This window comes from Ovis aries, chromosome 19 (genome assembly GCF_016772045.2).
Source record: "Ovis aries strain OAR_USU_Benz2616 breed Rambouillet chromosome 19, ARS-UI_Ramb_v3.0, whole genome shotgun sequence".
In the NCBI taxonomy this organism is placed as follows: Eukaryota; Metazoa; Chordata; class Mammalia; order Artiodactyla; family Bovidae; genus Ovis; species Ovis aries.
The window spans coordinates 36,131,654-36,145,469 of NC_056072.1; the positions used below are offsets into that span (position 1 = coordinate 36,131,654).

General features: G+C 38.9%; 1 protein-coding gene across 24 annotated transcripts in view; it reads left to right on the top strand.

Moving 5' to 3' along the window:
* Positions 1-13,816, top strand: part of MAGI1 (membrane associated guanylate kinase, WW and PDZ domain containing 1) — a 653,852-nt gene that overhangs the window by 631,174 nt on the left and 8,862 nt on the right. For 9 of the 24 annotated variants that reach the window (XM_027958195.3, XM_027958187.3, XM_027958194.3 and 6 more), the window contains 4 exons: positions 1,898-2,101; positions 10,503-10,596; positions 10,742-10,802; positions 11,777-11,920. In XM_027958195.3, coding sequence (XP_027813996.1) covers positions 1,898-2,101; positions 10,503-10,596; positions 10,742-10,802; positions 11,777-11,920 — 503 coding nt within the window. The remainder of the gene's footprint in view (positions 1-1,897; positions 2,102-10,502; positions 10,597-10,741; positions 10,803-11,776; positions 11,921-13,816) is intronic. The other 15 variants (XM_027958189.3, XM_060402240.1, XM_027958198.3 and 12 more) reach the window with 2 other exon arrangements.

Below are 13,816 nucleotides of genomic sequence, written 5' to 3' on the forward strand. Positions count from 1 at the left end.
CCAGGTCTGTGCATGTGTGGCTGCAATAACAAACACGCATTACTAACAATGCCTCTGTGAGCGCTGTTAATAGCATTATCACAGCATGTTGTGGGTGGTGGGTGACTTGACCTCAAGGCAGGGTGGTTTTCTGGCTTGTTTTCTCCATTAGTTTTGAAGACTTTTCCGTCCAATTTAAAAAGAAAAGCAGAGGGGACAAAGACATCTCAAGTTATTTTCTTCAGATCTGCAGTTTGTCCCTATGCACCCAGTGATATTCTCAGAATTTGAGTTTTCAGTTTCTCCTTCTAGAATGAAACAACAGATATGTCTGGTGGGAGGTTTTGTGTTGTTTAACACATATCGAATGTCTTCACTCACAATTTGGTCTTTGATTGTTTTCCTCCAACTTTTACAATGAGCAAATTAAATTTTCCCTAATACCTTGCATGTGACCTCTCTTCTGAGCCACGCAGACTTTCCTCCCACCTGCATGATACCTTTTCCATGGACTTGTCCTTGGAGATGGGCTAAACTTAATCAATACCTTGAATTTGAGTATGGAGGCTTTCCACCACACCTGCTTGTTGCTTTCCAGAAGACTGTTTAACTCTCTTTTGAAAAATTCTTTAACCTTAACCTTAACATCCAGTGATACAGACTCAGGCAAATATGCTGAAATTCGAAGCAATTGCAGCTCATTTCCCATACATTTTATCCTTACACTCTGAATTAGGATGGAAGAGCCTTCTCTTTCAGGGTTTCCCACGTTAATTTTGTCACGCTTTCCCAAAGATGGCTCAACTACGTAACTATCTTTACAGAAAGACAAACTCTCAAAATCAGTGGACATGCCCAACAAAATTTACAACTCAGTATGCAAGTATCTGGAAACCAGATCAGGCCACAAAGCCTGTTTTCCACCTCTCTTCTAAAAGTTACCAGTCACTCTTGGTTGTGACATGAAGTGCCTCAGAGCACACAGTAAACTTTCTTCTTCAAATGCACTTTTCCTGATTTTTCCTGTCAGAGCTATGTAGTAACTGAGGAGGACAAAGGAAATGATTAAAGAAGAAGGGCTGAGGAATGATTTGAACCTAGCTTCAGATCACTGTCCTCCATCTGAGTATGTACTAGATTTTCTTATGGCTTTGAGGGGATTTCTATGAGGAAGAAGGAGGATTTCAGAGCTAATGAGCCATTTGGGCCCTTCTCTGAAAGCCCACAAGAGCAGCTGATTGAGCAAAGGTCATAAAAGGAAAAATGCGTGTCAAGGTTGGGTGCTTCCTTGGCTCATCTCGTAATTATGCCCCTTTGCTAAAGCTTTCATCATGCTGGATAGCAGGCAGAAAGTCTAAGTGTTTGTCTATTAGGTGTTTTCAGATTGGATTTTTGGCACTAGCGGACTCTCTGACCTCACTAGACACCCAGTGATTGTGTTTTCTAAATGGAGAAAGAACAAAACATTGGCAGAAGCTTAAGCAACATCTGGCAAAAATGAAGTGACATGAACACAGAATGTGCAGAAGCTTCCATCCCAGCTCTGGGTTTCGTGTTTGAAGTCCCCAAATAAGCCCACAGCAAGTTACTTTGGGGGCGCTTGAGAATCTTTGGAAATTGCTGAAGATCCCAAATTTTGCCACTGATAGAAAGAGGAAAGCTGGGGTGTCCCCCTCATTTTAAATCGGGAAAGGACTGCAGCAATGAACTATCATTTAGGGCTGTAACTTCTTACCCAAACGCCCGAAACTTTGCCAATGTTTTGACCCTCGGCACAGAGTTCTCCTTTAATAACATTTGCTTAATGCTTTAATTAATTAACACTTAACCTTCTCTTTCCCTTTTCAACCCTTTTTCTCCTCCCTTCACTCTATTCCCATGTAACGTTAAAAAAAAAAATTAAAACTGACTATCAAAGCAGGCAATGCATGTGTGGCCATGCCTCACAAAATAGGTCGGATTATTGAGGGGAGCCCTGCTGACCGCTGCGGCAAGCTGAAGGTGGGAGACCGGATCTTGGCAGTAAATGGATGTTCCATCACCAACAAATCCCACTCTGACATTGTCAACCTCATCAAGGAAGCGGGCAACACAGTCACCCTCCGCATCATCCCTGGGGATGGTAAAGTATACCTCTCTCTGTCTCTCTCTTCGGTCTCTGTCTTTGGTGTTCAGGTAATTGAATAGTGTTGACTTAGAGACAGTTCTTTCCGACCCTCTCTGAGAATACCCATCAAGCACTCATGAGCCACTGTTATGAAATCTTACCTCACCTTCTTGACTTCATCCTCTTGCCCAGGGACCCTGTCTTGCTGCAGAGATAAACATATCAGAAAATTTTTAACTCTTTCCAATTTATTTTGGCTGTGGTGCCCTTGTCTTTAAAACAACAGAATAGTTTGAGTATAGGTGGTGAAACTTGACTGATATTCTACCTGGAAACTATTAATGATTTTTTTAAAAAACAGGAATGTAAAATCTGAGTATATAGTATGATGATATCATAAAACCTATGTAAGGACAGTGGAGAGCCAATGCTGGTTTTTGTGTTGTTGTTTTTTTTCAATCAGAGTAAGTGAATGTATGCATGTTTTTTGTTTAATAGGAGGTTATTAGAATTTGTGCTATATGATTTGTCTCTACTTTTTGCACGTGGATGAAGAAAGAATAAAATCTCAGTATTTTTAATATTTTGACAGGCTTCTATTAAACTAGGCCTGTTCTTATTTATTTGTTTGATTGGTTCAATTCAAATCTTTGGTTCTTTTATAACAGAGGTGATTCTGCCCCTTGAGGGACATTTGGCATTGTGTGGGTAGAGACCAAGGACACTTCTAAACATCCTACAGTACACAGGACAGCCCCCTCTACCAAAAGTTTTCCAGCAAAAAATATCAGTACTTACTTTATTATTCTTACATACTATATTATTATAGTATATAATACTTATTATATTCTATTACATTATATTTACTAATTTTATTATTACTTAATAAGAATGGCGTTGATATACTAATGTCTCTAAGAACCCTCAGAGAATTAAGTCCTGTATAATGACTTCCTTCCAAACAGATTTTGCCCTTGGGAAAAAAGTGATATTTTTCCCAGAATGTTTCAGTGTCTTTTGTTTTTCATTCTTACTATATATTTATAAAATAAAATATATTCCAAAAGTCAGTGGTTAATTCTCAAGAGACAGCTGTGGTTTATGGTTATAGTATGATAAAATTCTATGCCACTGATCTGTAAAATAAGAAAATCAGAAGTTTTATCTGAAAGTAATTCAACATTTTTATCTACTAATTGCTAGAAAGTGAGCCATGTTAGTTTAAAATTTGAGTACTATAGGCTGTGCACTTCAGAAGATGTAAATCTAAAACCAAACAATAAATATTTGAAAATTGTTCATTCTAAGAACAGGGATATTTCTCTGTATCAGAAATACCCCCTGCCAAGTGTGGAGGGGAAAAAATAGCTCCTTGAATGATGGTCTATTTCAGCCTGCCTCAAATGCATGGTTAGTAATTTACCATCTGGTCTAGAGTCCATTCTACCAAATCACCACTCTGGAAAGCTATTACAATTTAGGAAAGTGGTCACAAGATGATATAACCTAGGTTCCTGATGGAAAGGATGAAGGAAGCTAGGAGAATTTGGTGACAAATGGTGGAGAGAGCCTAATGTAGTATATAAATTTAGATACATTTATCTCCATGCTGTAGTGAGATTTCAGAAAATTAATTCAAAAGAAATGAACACAGGATATAACTTGCTGAGTCTATGTTGGTTAGTCTGTGGGAATGAAAAATTTCCAAAAAGGAAGGAAGGAAAGAAAAAGCGCCTTGAGGGAAGAGCTTGGAAAGGAATTCACAATCATGAAAGATAAATATGCAGAAGCAACTTATACTCCTGTGCACATACTTGCTGACTTAAATTAATATTGGGCAAGGGAAAGTATTTTTTGAGAACCTGAACACCAAGAAATGGAAAGCAAGATAGATTATCCAATAACGTTCGTCAATAAAAAGATGTTTTTTAAAACCACAGTCCTTCAAAAGTGTAAAATTTGAACAGAGCTATCACAGGCCATCTTGGTGAGAAGAAAGTAAATGCTGATACAGTGTAGTTAAAGCTTGATGTGCTGCTGAGGATGTGATTTCATTGCAAGATATTTTAGGAATTCACCACCATGAAATAAAACTCTTTACCAATTACTTGGTCATTTTCCAAGCGCAGGTAAAGGGAATCAAGTCTGCAGAGGGTGGATTTCTAATACTCATCTTTAAAGTGGGGCCAAAAATTGCCATCTTGGAAGTTAGAATGAAGGCAGGGGGGTTAGATTTCTGGACAGATGCTGAAGCAATCCATGAGGATTTTGCAAAAACCTATAGAACAAAGAGTGACCTTTGCAGTCTGATGAAGAGAAAACCATGCTGGATCCACTTCCTCCCCATAAAAGTGTGCTGGACATGGTAGATTGTAAGGTACAAGGAGGCATTCTCTCCATGTCAGGAAGTTCTGGTCTCCTTCAGTCTCACTCTAGTGTTCAGTGGACTCGCCCAGAGACATTTTGTTGAGTGATCTTCATAAAAAAAACTGAAGTCCTTCATCAGAGTGGCTCAGGAGCTCTTAGAAATCCATCTTGTTCAAGGTACTGTTCTCAGAAACACAAGGAACCACTTCAGGAAGAGGCACTCTTATGAGCCAGACAGAAAGAGATAAGCTGACCAAACTTGGAGGAGATGAGGCTAAACACTTTATATTAGTTTCTGGGCTAGTTACTTGTTCATTATGGAGTTGAAGACTAACTCATCCTTTCTTTGCACAGTTCCTCAAAGGGGAACTTAAAAAGCAAGGTAGTCTTGAAATAATATCACAACGAGGTTGAGCAATTTTAACATTTCTTGGGGGTTATTTTTATCAGACAAGGATTGAACTGAAGTCATCATTTTCACACTGTCATTGAATACTTGTGTTTTCTGCTTTTATCCTGTCATGTCAGTCATATTTCAATTCAGGATAAATATTTGCAAAATGTGTATTCAAAGATGCCTCTAAGAATAACCCATTTACTATTAATGGAGTCATGAATTAAGGAGAGATCACATATATTTAATGACTGAGAATGTCCCTAAATGAAAGTCACAACCAAAATATTAATATTAATGGTTTATTTCTTTAAACCATACCTGGCATTAGTCCCCAAGTGACTTTTATATATATATATATATTTTTTTTCCTTCCTAAGGCATCATAACCATTTTTTTTCCTTTTTTTTATTGGTTTTGCTATACAGTGACATGAATCCACCACGGGTGTACATGCGTCATAACCATTTTTTTAAAATTTCTTACTACAAACTGTTTTAGTTTTCTAACTAAAAAAAGATCAAATTTAAAAAAAAAGAAGAAAAAAAAAGACGACACACCCTTGATTGGGCCATGCTGGGAATTTACTCCCTATCCATTGGCTGTGCCTTGTGGCATATGGGTTCATAATTCTTCCCCAACCAGGAACCTGACCCATGCCTCCTGCAGTGGAAGCATGGGATCATGATCAGCTGGATTCCAGGGAAGCAGCATGCTCACCTGATTCTCCAGCTTCACTTCTCTCCTCACTCTCTCTCTCCCGTTCCCGTCTCACCGTTCTGTCTCTGCTAGCCCCCTGCAACAAAAGCTTTGAAACATGACCCCCCTTGATTTGGGCACTTTGTGTTTACAGTTCTCAGACAGGCATGTTCAGGGGAGTTCTCACCATCCTAGGCTTTTACCACCTTTGGGAAGAGGCTGGGAGGTGGAGTGAGGGCAGAGCCTCTTCTCCTGTGAGAGGGGGACAGCTGGATAAGAAATCTATGGTGGCAACACAGAAAGGCCCATAGCCTGGCTTACATACTAAATTTGAACTTGAATTCTGGCAAGTCAGAGCACACAGGCCTCCTATTACCGGAGTGTATAGAAATACCCTGTGAAGTCTGGTGTGAGTGAGACTATTCAGACAGGGCAGATCCTGACTGAGCCAGGCTCTCCTGGAATCATCAGACTGAATCAAGTTCAAACTAATGAAAATATTTATGAACTTGAAAAAACATTATTTAGGGACTTACTTGGAGGTCCAGTGGTTAAGTATCCATGCTTCCACTGCGTGGGGTGTGGGTTCGATCCCTGGTTGGGAAACTAAGATCCTGCTTGCCCCATGGTGCACCTTAAATAAATAAATAATAAAAATAAAAGACATTCTTTAAATATAGTCTCTTTTCCCTGAAGTCTTTTTTTTCTTTTTTCTTTTTATTGGAGTATAGTCGATTAACAACGCTGTGTTAGTTTCTGGTGCACAGCAAAGTGATTCAGTTATACATGCTTATGTATCTATTTTTGTACTTCACATCTCTCTGACTTAAAGTATTTACTTGTATAGTAAGTAAGGCTTGGTGACACAGGTAGTGCCATTTCCTTGGCAAAGGTCTAAAAGAGTTTAATTATCTTAATAGAAAGCTCTGTAGATATGACAGCTAGCATATACTCAGGCAAGAAGAACAGAGTTTCTACTATACACATTTTAAAAGTCTCCCCAAACTTTTCAAATATTTATGGGATTTAAATTTTCAAATACTTCCTTCAGGTATTTATTACATATGTGTTTATGCATTAAAATATTTATGAATGGAATGTTTGTATCCATTGTCTATTTGCTTGGCCTTGTAATGTGGTTCTGTAAGGGCAACTAAGGATATTAACACGGGAGCAAGGTTAGAATGGTAATCACTTGTCACGGAGATAAGTTGAAATCCAAGAGAGAAGTTCCTTTCAGAAGTTAGTGCCCTGATTTAGCACAGCACCGTGATGGTGCCTTGAGAGCTAGGATATGCTCCTCTTGATATGTGATTGCTGTGGGAAGGGTAGTACTATCCATTTTTATTCCTCCGGGAGAGCTAAAGCAGGTATAAACACTGTTTAAGAAAGCACATAGGGCACTTCTGGAATTCATCATGAAAACAGTCAACCGGTCCATCTGCCTTAAGAATTCCGCAAGTCAAATACATTGACAGTCCTTTTTAAAACTGTTGCTAGGGTGTATATTATATCAGACCCGTCTTTTGTGTTTATTCTTTTATATGGGGGACATTTTACTTTGGACTAGAGATAGAAATTTGTGAGGATGGGCTTCAACTCCGTAGTTTAAAAAGCTGGAGAGATTTCAGCACACACTGTCTTGGTTTGATTCTAAATGAAGACTTAAAAGCTCATTTAAAAATATATAACATTATAGATCTTTCAAAAAGCATCCTGGAAATTGAGGGTATGCTGAAAGTTAGAGTGCTTGAAAATGACCCAGGAAATCTAGAAGTCAAAACCAGAGTGTTTTGTATTTTAATTAATCTGTGATACTACTTAGTGAAGTTGGTGGTATTTATACAGGAAGGTAAAAGTACTTACTTGTTAAGAAGGAAATGTACCAATCAGATCCAGTTTCCTTGACCCATGAATAATTCCCTTGTAAACAGAGTGAAACTAAAAATTAACGGTCAGGCAGGCCCTGGGTTTAATTACCAGTGCCTCCACTTGCTCTCTGGATGACCTTGGACATATTGCCTACTTTTTGTAAGCCTCAGTGTCTTTAGCTTTAAAATGGGCATAATTAATTGCACCTGTTTCTTTGAGTTATGAGGATGAAATGAAACAGTGCATGTGGGAATGAACCTTACACGGCGTGTGGCACATTGGACGTAACTGAAATATGGTGGTTGTTCATAGATTAAGAAAAACAAACAACAGGAGAAAAAATTCAGTGGGCTCGCTCAAATAGGCACTTGCATACCAAATGTTAATTTCTGAAATGCTTAACGTTAAGCTTCAACTCAGAACAGATTAGCATATAAATATTTGAAAATAGCAAAGGAATGATAGGAAAATAAATAAAAGAATTCTACTTATACATACGTATGTTGAGTGGTTATCTGTTACATCTCATCAAACCTTGAAAATGGCAGAAGTACTAGAAAGGCTTGAGAATAGGATCTGATCTGCCTAGAAAACTCTGGCTACCAAAAACACCCAAGAATTCTAAAGGGGAACCTCTGCAGAATTCAGTAATTATAATCACTCTAATTACAAGGAAACTTTCTTTTTGGTATCCTGATGGTGATTTCCCCATGGTCCAAGCAATCTTGTGATTTCCCAGAGAGTCTCCATAAACTTAATTACAGTACATAATATGAAGTTTTTTTAAAGGACCAATACATGTTTATGAAACTTCTGGCAAGTCACATTGACAGGCTTTGCAGTCTACTAGTCCTTTGTAGGGGCACAGCGGGTAGACTTTATGAAATACCACTTAGATTTACCTTGGTTGTGCCGGTTAACTGCAGTCATAAAAACAGACTAATATTATGCTGTTAATATTGTGATAACGGTAATAAATACATGCCACCCATAAAAAAGATGGTCTTCAATTTTTGAGCAGTTTTTACGTGCCGGGCACGAGCCCAAACACTTTTCCTCCCAGGTAGTCTTTGCATCAGTGTTCTTAGATACTTCTTTTATTCTTTATGTGTAGATGAGGAAACTCAAGCATAGAAAGTCTAAGTAACTTTCCTTCAAGTCCCAGCTAGTAAATTGCGAAGTTTGGGTTGCAAAGCCAGGTAGTCTGAGTCTAGCCTCTGACCTTGTAACCAATACACCCGACAAGCTTGAGAAGCACCACGCCCCCCTCTTGGAGGGTCCCAAGGTATACTGGCACAATTAAGGGTCCATAGGGAAAACAAAACACAGACACCCCAAAACATTTCTGTTTCATCCACTGTTTTTCACCCTTACTTGACCGCAGATTACTGTTCCCTCAGATTCTGGTGCAGCATTTGGTAAAACAGGTTCTAGCGGAGATGTCGTTCTGAAGCATGAACTAGATTCACAATTTCGTTCACCTGATTGAGTTACATTTTCTTACTAATCTTGTACCACCACTATCCAGATCATAAGCTTTAGGGCTGGAATAGAAACTGTTAAAATCATATTTAAGCTGTCTCATTTTGCAGAGAGTTTAAAAAACTTAAACACATTTCCACAGTAATAAATACAAAATAGAAATAGTAGCAAGGGCACTGGCTGCAGTCCATGTATGCTGAGTGTATGTCAGATACAGTGCTAAAGATTTCATACACTTTAATCCAAGAAAAGGTATGATGATTGTCCCATCCCTTTCAAGGAGAAGACGACATACAGATAGTGAGTCAAGGACAAAGAGATTTGAACCTGGGTCTGATCTCCAGGCCTTTGCTTTTAACAGCTATTTGTAATGAAAATAGAATAACAGAAAGTCAGACCTAAGCTGAGTAGCGTTTTTAGCAAAGTACAGTGGAAGATAGAGCACAAATAAGTGGGATTAGTGAGATAGCCGTAGAAACTCCATTATACGTGATGGGTAGATACATGTATTCCACAAACTATGGAGTGCCTACTGCAAACCTCAGAACTCCTAGAAACTTCTAGACTTCATGGTACACTGTGAAGTAAAAGGGTAGTTTACAGGCTAATCTAACAACTTCACCCCCACATTTAGCATTTTCTTGATTAGAAAATGTGTAGCAGGTTCCAAACTGTCAATCTAAAAATAAATTCAAATAGTGCAGCTTACTCATCATTGTTTACTATCTGCCTTGATCTTAATGGAGAAGTAATTAGTAAAATAAGACTGATACTATGTAACTTATTTTACTATATGTTTATATATGCACGTCAGTTAGCAGTCTGTAGGCTTGTTCATGAGTGTTTTCAAATCCTAGGTTTCCAAGCTCCCAGAGATTAATGAAGTTGTTTATGAATGTGTTTAGTGAAGAAGAAAGTCAATTTACATAAGAATATAATCATATTTGTTACATTAGGGTGACTTCCTGATTTGTACAACTTAGATTTACATACTGGCTCTGACTAATGCAAGTTTTGAAAATAACTCTTCATGAGTGATACTAGGCAAGATCTCACAAGAATTCCACATTTTTAGTTGTATTTCATTAAAAGCTTTGGGGAAGAAAGTAGATGTTCTCTGTATGTGTATTTATTAGTAGCAAGAAGTTAGAACACTTACTATTCACATGAGAAAATCAAGCAGACTCACTAAAGATCACCGATAAATTGCAGGGACATTAGCAGAGACATTTATTATTAGCCTGTAAAAGTCTGGGAAATAATTTTGCAGTGATTTGATGGGACTGCCCTTTTCAAGTGATGGGGGAAGAGTGAAAGGCACCTACCTTGGCTATGATTTCTAAAGTACCATTTTCTTGGGCAAACTCTTTATTTCATGTGTCAAGATACCTAGTTGGAGGAATGTCATGAGGGTGTACATGGCTCACATCATAGAAGATCTTAGAATGGTTCTTTACAGTCTTGTTTAGAAATTCAAGTCAGAACATTTTGAAATGGTGACAGAGAATTCAGATGGCATTCAGCTGTGGGGCTTCTGCACACCTAATTTGATGATGTCTTCTCCGGGGCCTTCATTTCATGATGCTCTGTCTTACCCTGCAGAGTCTTCGAATGCCACTCTGCTGACCAATGCAGAGAAGATAGCCACCATCACCACCACACACACCCCTTCGCAGCAAGGAGCCCAGGAGACCAGGTCAGACACGACTGTGGCTTCTTTTGTTACTTTCAGGGGAAAAAAGTAACTCCTGGTGGTGTGATGATACTCCTCTTTGATGCTTTCTCAGGCTCTCCATGGGTTTCTCTTATCTTTTTTTTTTTTTTCTCTCTTGCTTTGGCAGGAATACCACCAAACCAAAGCCAGAATCTCAGTTTGAATTCAAAGCACCCCAGGCAACACAGGTGAGGACTATGTCTCTTTTTGCCTTGTTGGATTTGTGCATTTCCTTCCAATTTTCTGAAGCTCTTTTTACCAGGTATCTTATAAGGTACTCTCAATTAACATAAATAACCTTTTATGTACTAAATATATACTAAACACGGACTCACACTGGGTTATCAAAATAACATTATTTTACTACCTGTGAAAAATATCCCTAGACATCCTTTTTCTGGAGGTAGGGGGCGAGGAGGACCAAACAAAATAAAATGCTACCAATTATCTCAATAATAGGTGATCAAAGAAGGAGCAAAACAGGAGATAGCTGGTCATGATATTCGTAAAGGCATTTATGTCAAGAAAATGTCTTTTGGTTAAGCTGTTACTCAGACTTGTGAATTTCACGTGAGGCTCCTAAAGCTACCTACCTGTCCCACAAGGTGGTAATGGGAGCGTGTACAAGTGATAATAGGTGAAGCAGATTTGGGAGACATTGGGTGATACAGAGTTAAGTAGTTTTTTCTGTTTTTACTCCCCCTCACTGGCCTTCTCAAAGCCTTTCCTAATCTTTTCCCAATTCTCCTTAACCAGCATAGGAACCACTATCAAGGTGTGTGGAGCTTGTCGTTGCTATCCAAATGATGAGCTATTTTAGGGCCTTGGGCAGGGAGACTAAAACACCAGCAACGTGCAGGATGGTATTATTTAATGAAGGGTTTTTCCTATCGCAAATACAAGTCACAGCCTCACTGATTAAATTTAATATGTGCGTGTTGGTATGCAATCTGAAAGCACATTCATGAGCGTTTTCACATTCTGGATCTCCAGACTCCTAAGGTTAATTGATATTAATAAACAATTAGGAACCACCAAGAAGAGGATATAAATTGTGCCTTTGGGTCAAATGAGCCATAATGGAGAGTGTTTGGGAAGAGAGAGAGAAATGTGTGTCAATTTAAGTCCTCCCAGAATAACTGCATTTAATTTCTTTGAATAGGAGCAAGATTTTTACACTGTGGAGCTGGAAAGAGGAGCCAAGGGATTTGGTTTCAGTCTTCGAGGTGGTCGGGAGTATAACATGGACCTCTACGTTCTGCGCTTAGCAGAGGATGGTCCTGCGGAAAGGTGTGGGAAGATGAAGGTAAGTAAGGGCGAAGCATCTGGGATGGATGTAAATAAGTCATCTGCAGTGACTTCTTGACAACTTATGATTAGAGCCTGCACGCTCGTGAGAATTACATGTTTCTACAGCTTTTCATCTCTCCCTCAAGCTTAGATGTATCTGTCAGAATTAGGTGAGCTCTTCCAACTCTGGCATTGAATAAAGGATTAAAATCACCCATGAACTTACTAAAGTGGATATTGTCTGAATCCCATTTCTGAATCCCATATCCAAATCCCAATCCCATTTTCCGTTTCTTATACTTAATCTCGTATTCAGTTCAGTTCAGTTCAGTCGTTCAGTCGTGTCCGACTCTTTGTGACCCCATGAATTGCAGTACGCCAGGCCTCCCTGTCCATCACCAACTCCCAGAATTCACTCAAACTCATATCCATCGAGTCGGTGATGCCATCCAGCTGGTGATGCCATCCAGCCATCACATCCTCTGTCGTCCCCTTCTCCTCCTGCCCCCAATCCCTCCCAGCATCAGAGTCTTTTCCAATGAGTCAACTCTTCACATCAGGTGGTCAAAGTACTGGAGTTTCAGCTTTAGCATCAGTCCTTCTGGTGAACACCCATGACTGGTCTCCTTTAGAATGGACTGGTTAGATCTCCTTGCAGTCCAAGGGACTCTTGAGAGTCTTCTCCAACACCATAGTTCAAAAGAATCAATTCTTCAGCGCTCAGCTTTCTTCATAGTCCAACTCTCACATCCATACATGACCACTGGAAAAACCATAGCCTTGACTAGATGGACCTTTGTTGGCGAAGTAATGTCTCTGCTTTTCAATATGCTATCTAGGTTGGTCATAAGTTTTCTTCCAAGGAGTAAGTGTCTTTTAATTTCATGGCTGCACTCACCATCTGCAGTGCTTTTGGAGCCCAAAAAATAAACTCAGCCACTGTTTCCACTGTTTCCCCATCTATTTCCCATGGAGTGATGGGACCAGATGCCATGATCTTCGTTTTCTGAATGTTGAGCTTTAAGCCAACTTTCTCACTCTCCTCTTTCACTTTCATCAAGAGGCTTTTAGTTCCTCTTCACTTTCTGCCATAAGGGTGGTGTCATGTGCATATCTGAGGTTATTGATATATTTCTCCCAGCAATCTTGATTCCAGCTTGTGCTTCTTCCAGCCTTACTTCCCTGGAATTCCTGGGTATCCCAGCATGCTTTGAGAGCAGGAAGCCATGTGGTTCTGTAGGTTCTGGGTGGTGAGCTCCATTCAGTCTCTCACTACTCACTGCCACCTTTCCCTGGCCTCAGGAATGAGTAACTGTCTTTCTTAACAGTGGGCCAAGGACACCATAGCATGAATATTCAAGATCATTTGCTAGTACTCAGTAATGCAAATTTTAAACGCACACATGCCAAAAAAAACCATTGTGTTCTATTTTGATATCTAATATCTCTTACCACATATGAATATGTTGCTCTTCTAGGCAGATCAGATGATTTTAAAAAAATCATTTGCTCATTATATCTAGGGGGCATAGATTGAGACATACATAGGGAACAGTTTGGAAGGAATTAAAAGAAATCGAGAGTCGGCTCAGGAAAGGAAAAAAGTGAATAAAATTAGTCCTGAGCAGAAAGGGGGGAAAGTGACTAAAGATGAGGAATTTAATAATTGTAACTTAAGACAGAATCTTGAAGTTTATATTTCTGAAGACTGAATTTTTTAATAAGCTTTTTTTTTTAATTGAGAAAGTAGACCAGGAATGTGATTTTTTAGAATTAGATTTAAAAAATGATCCATAGTAAGAATATAATTTCCAACGTCAAACTATGTACCAGTTTCTTATATATCCTTCTTCTATACATACACATGCATAATTTGTGCATATACAGTGGTATATAGTCCTTTTGTTCATAT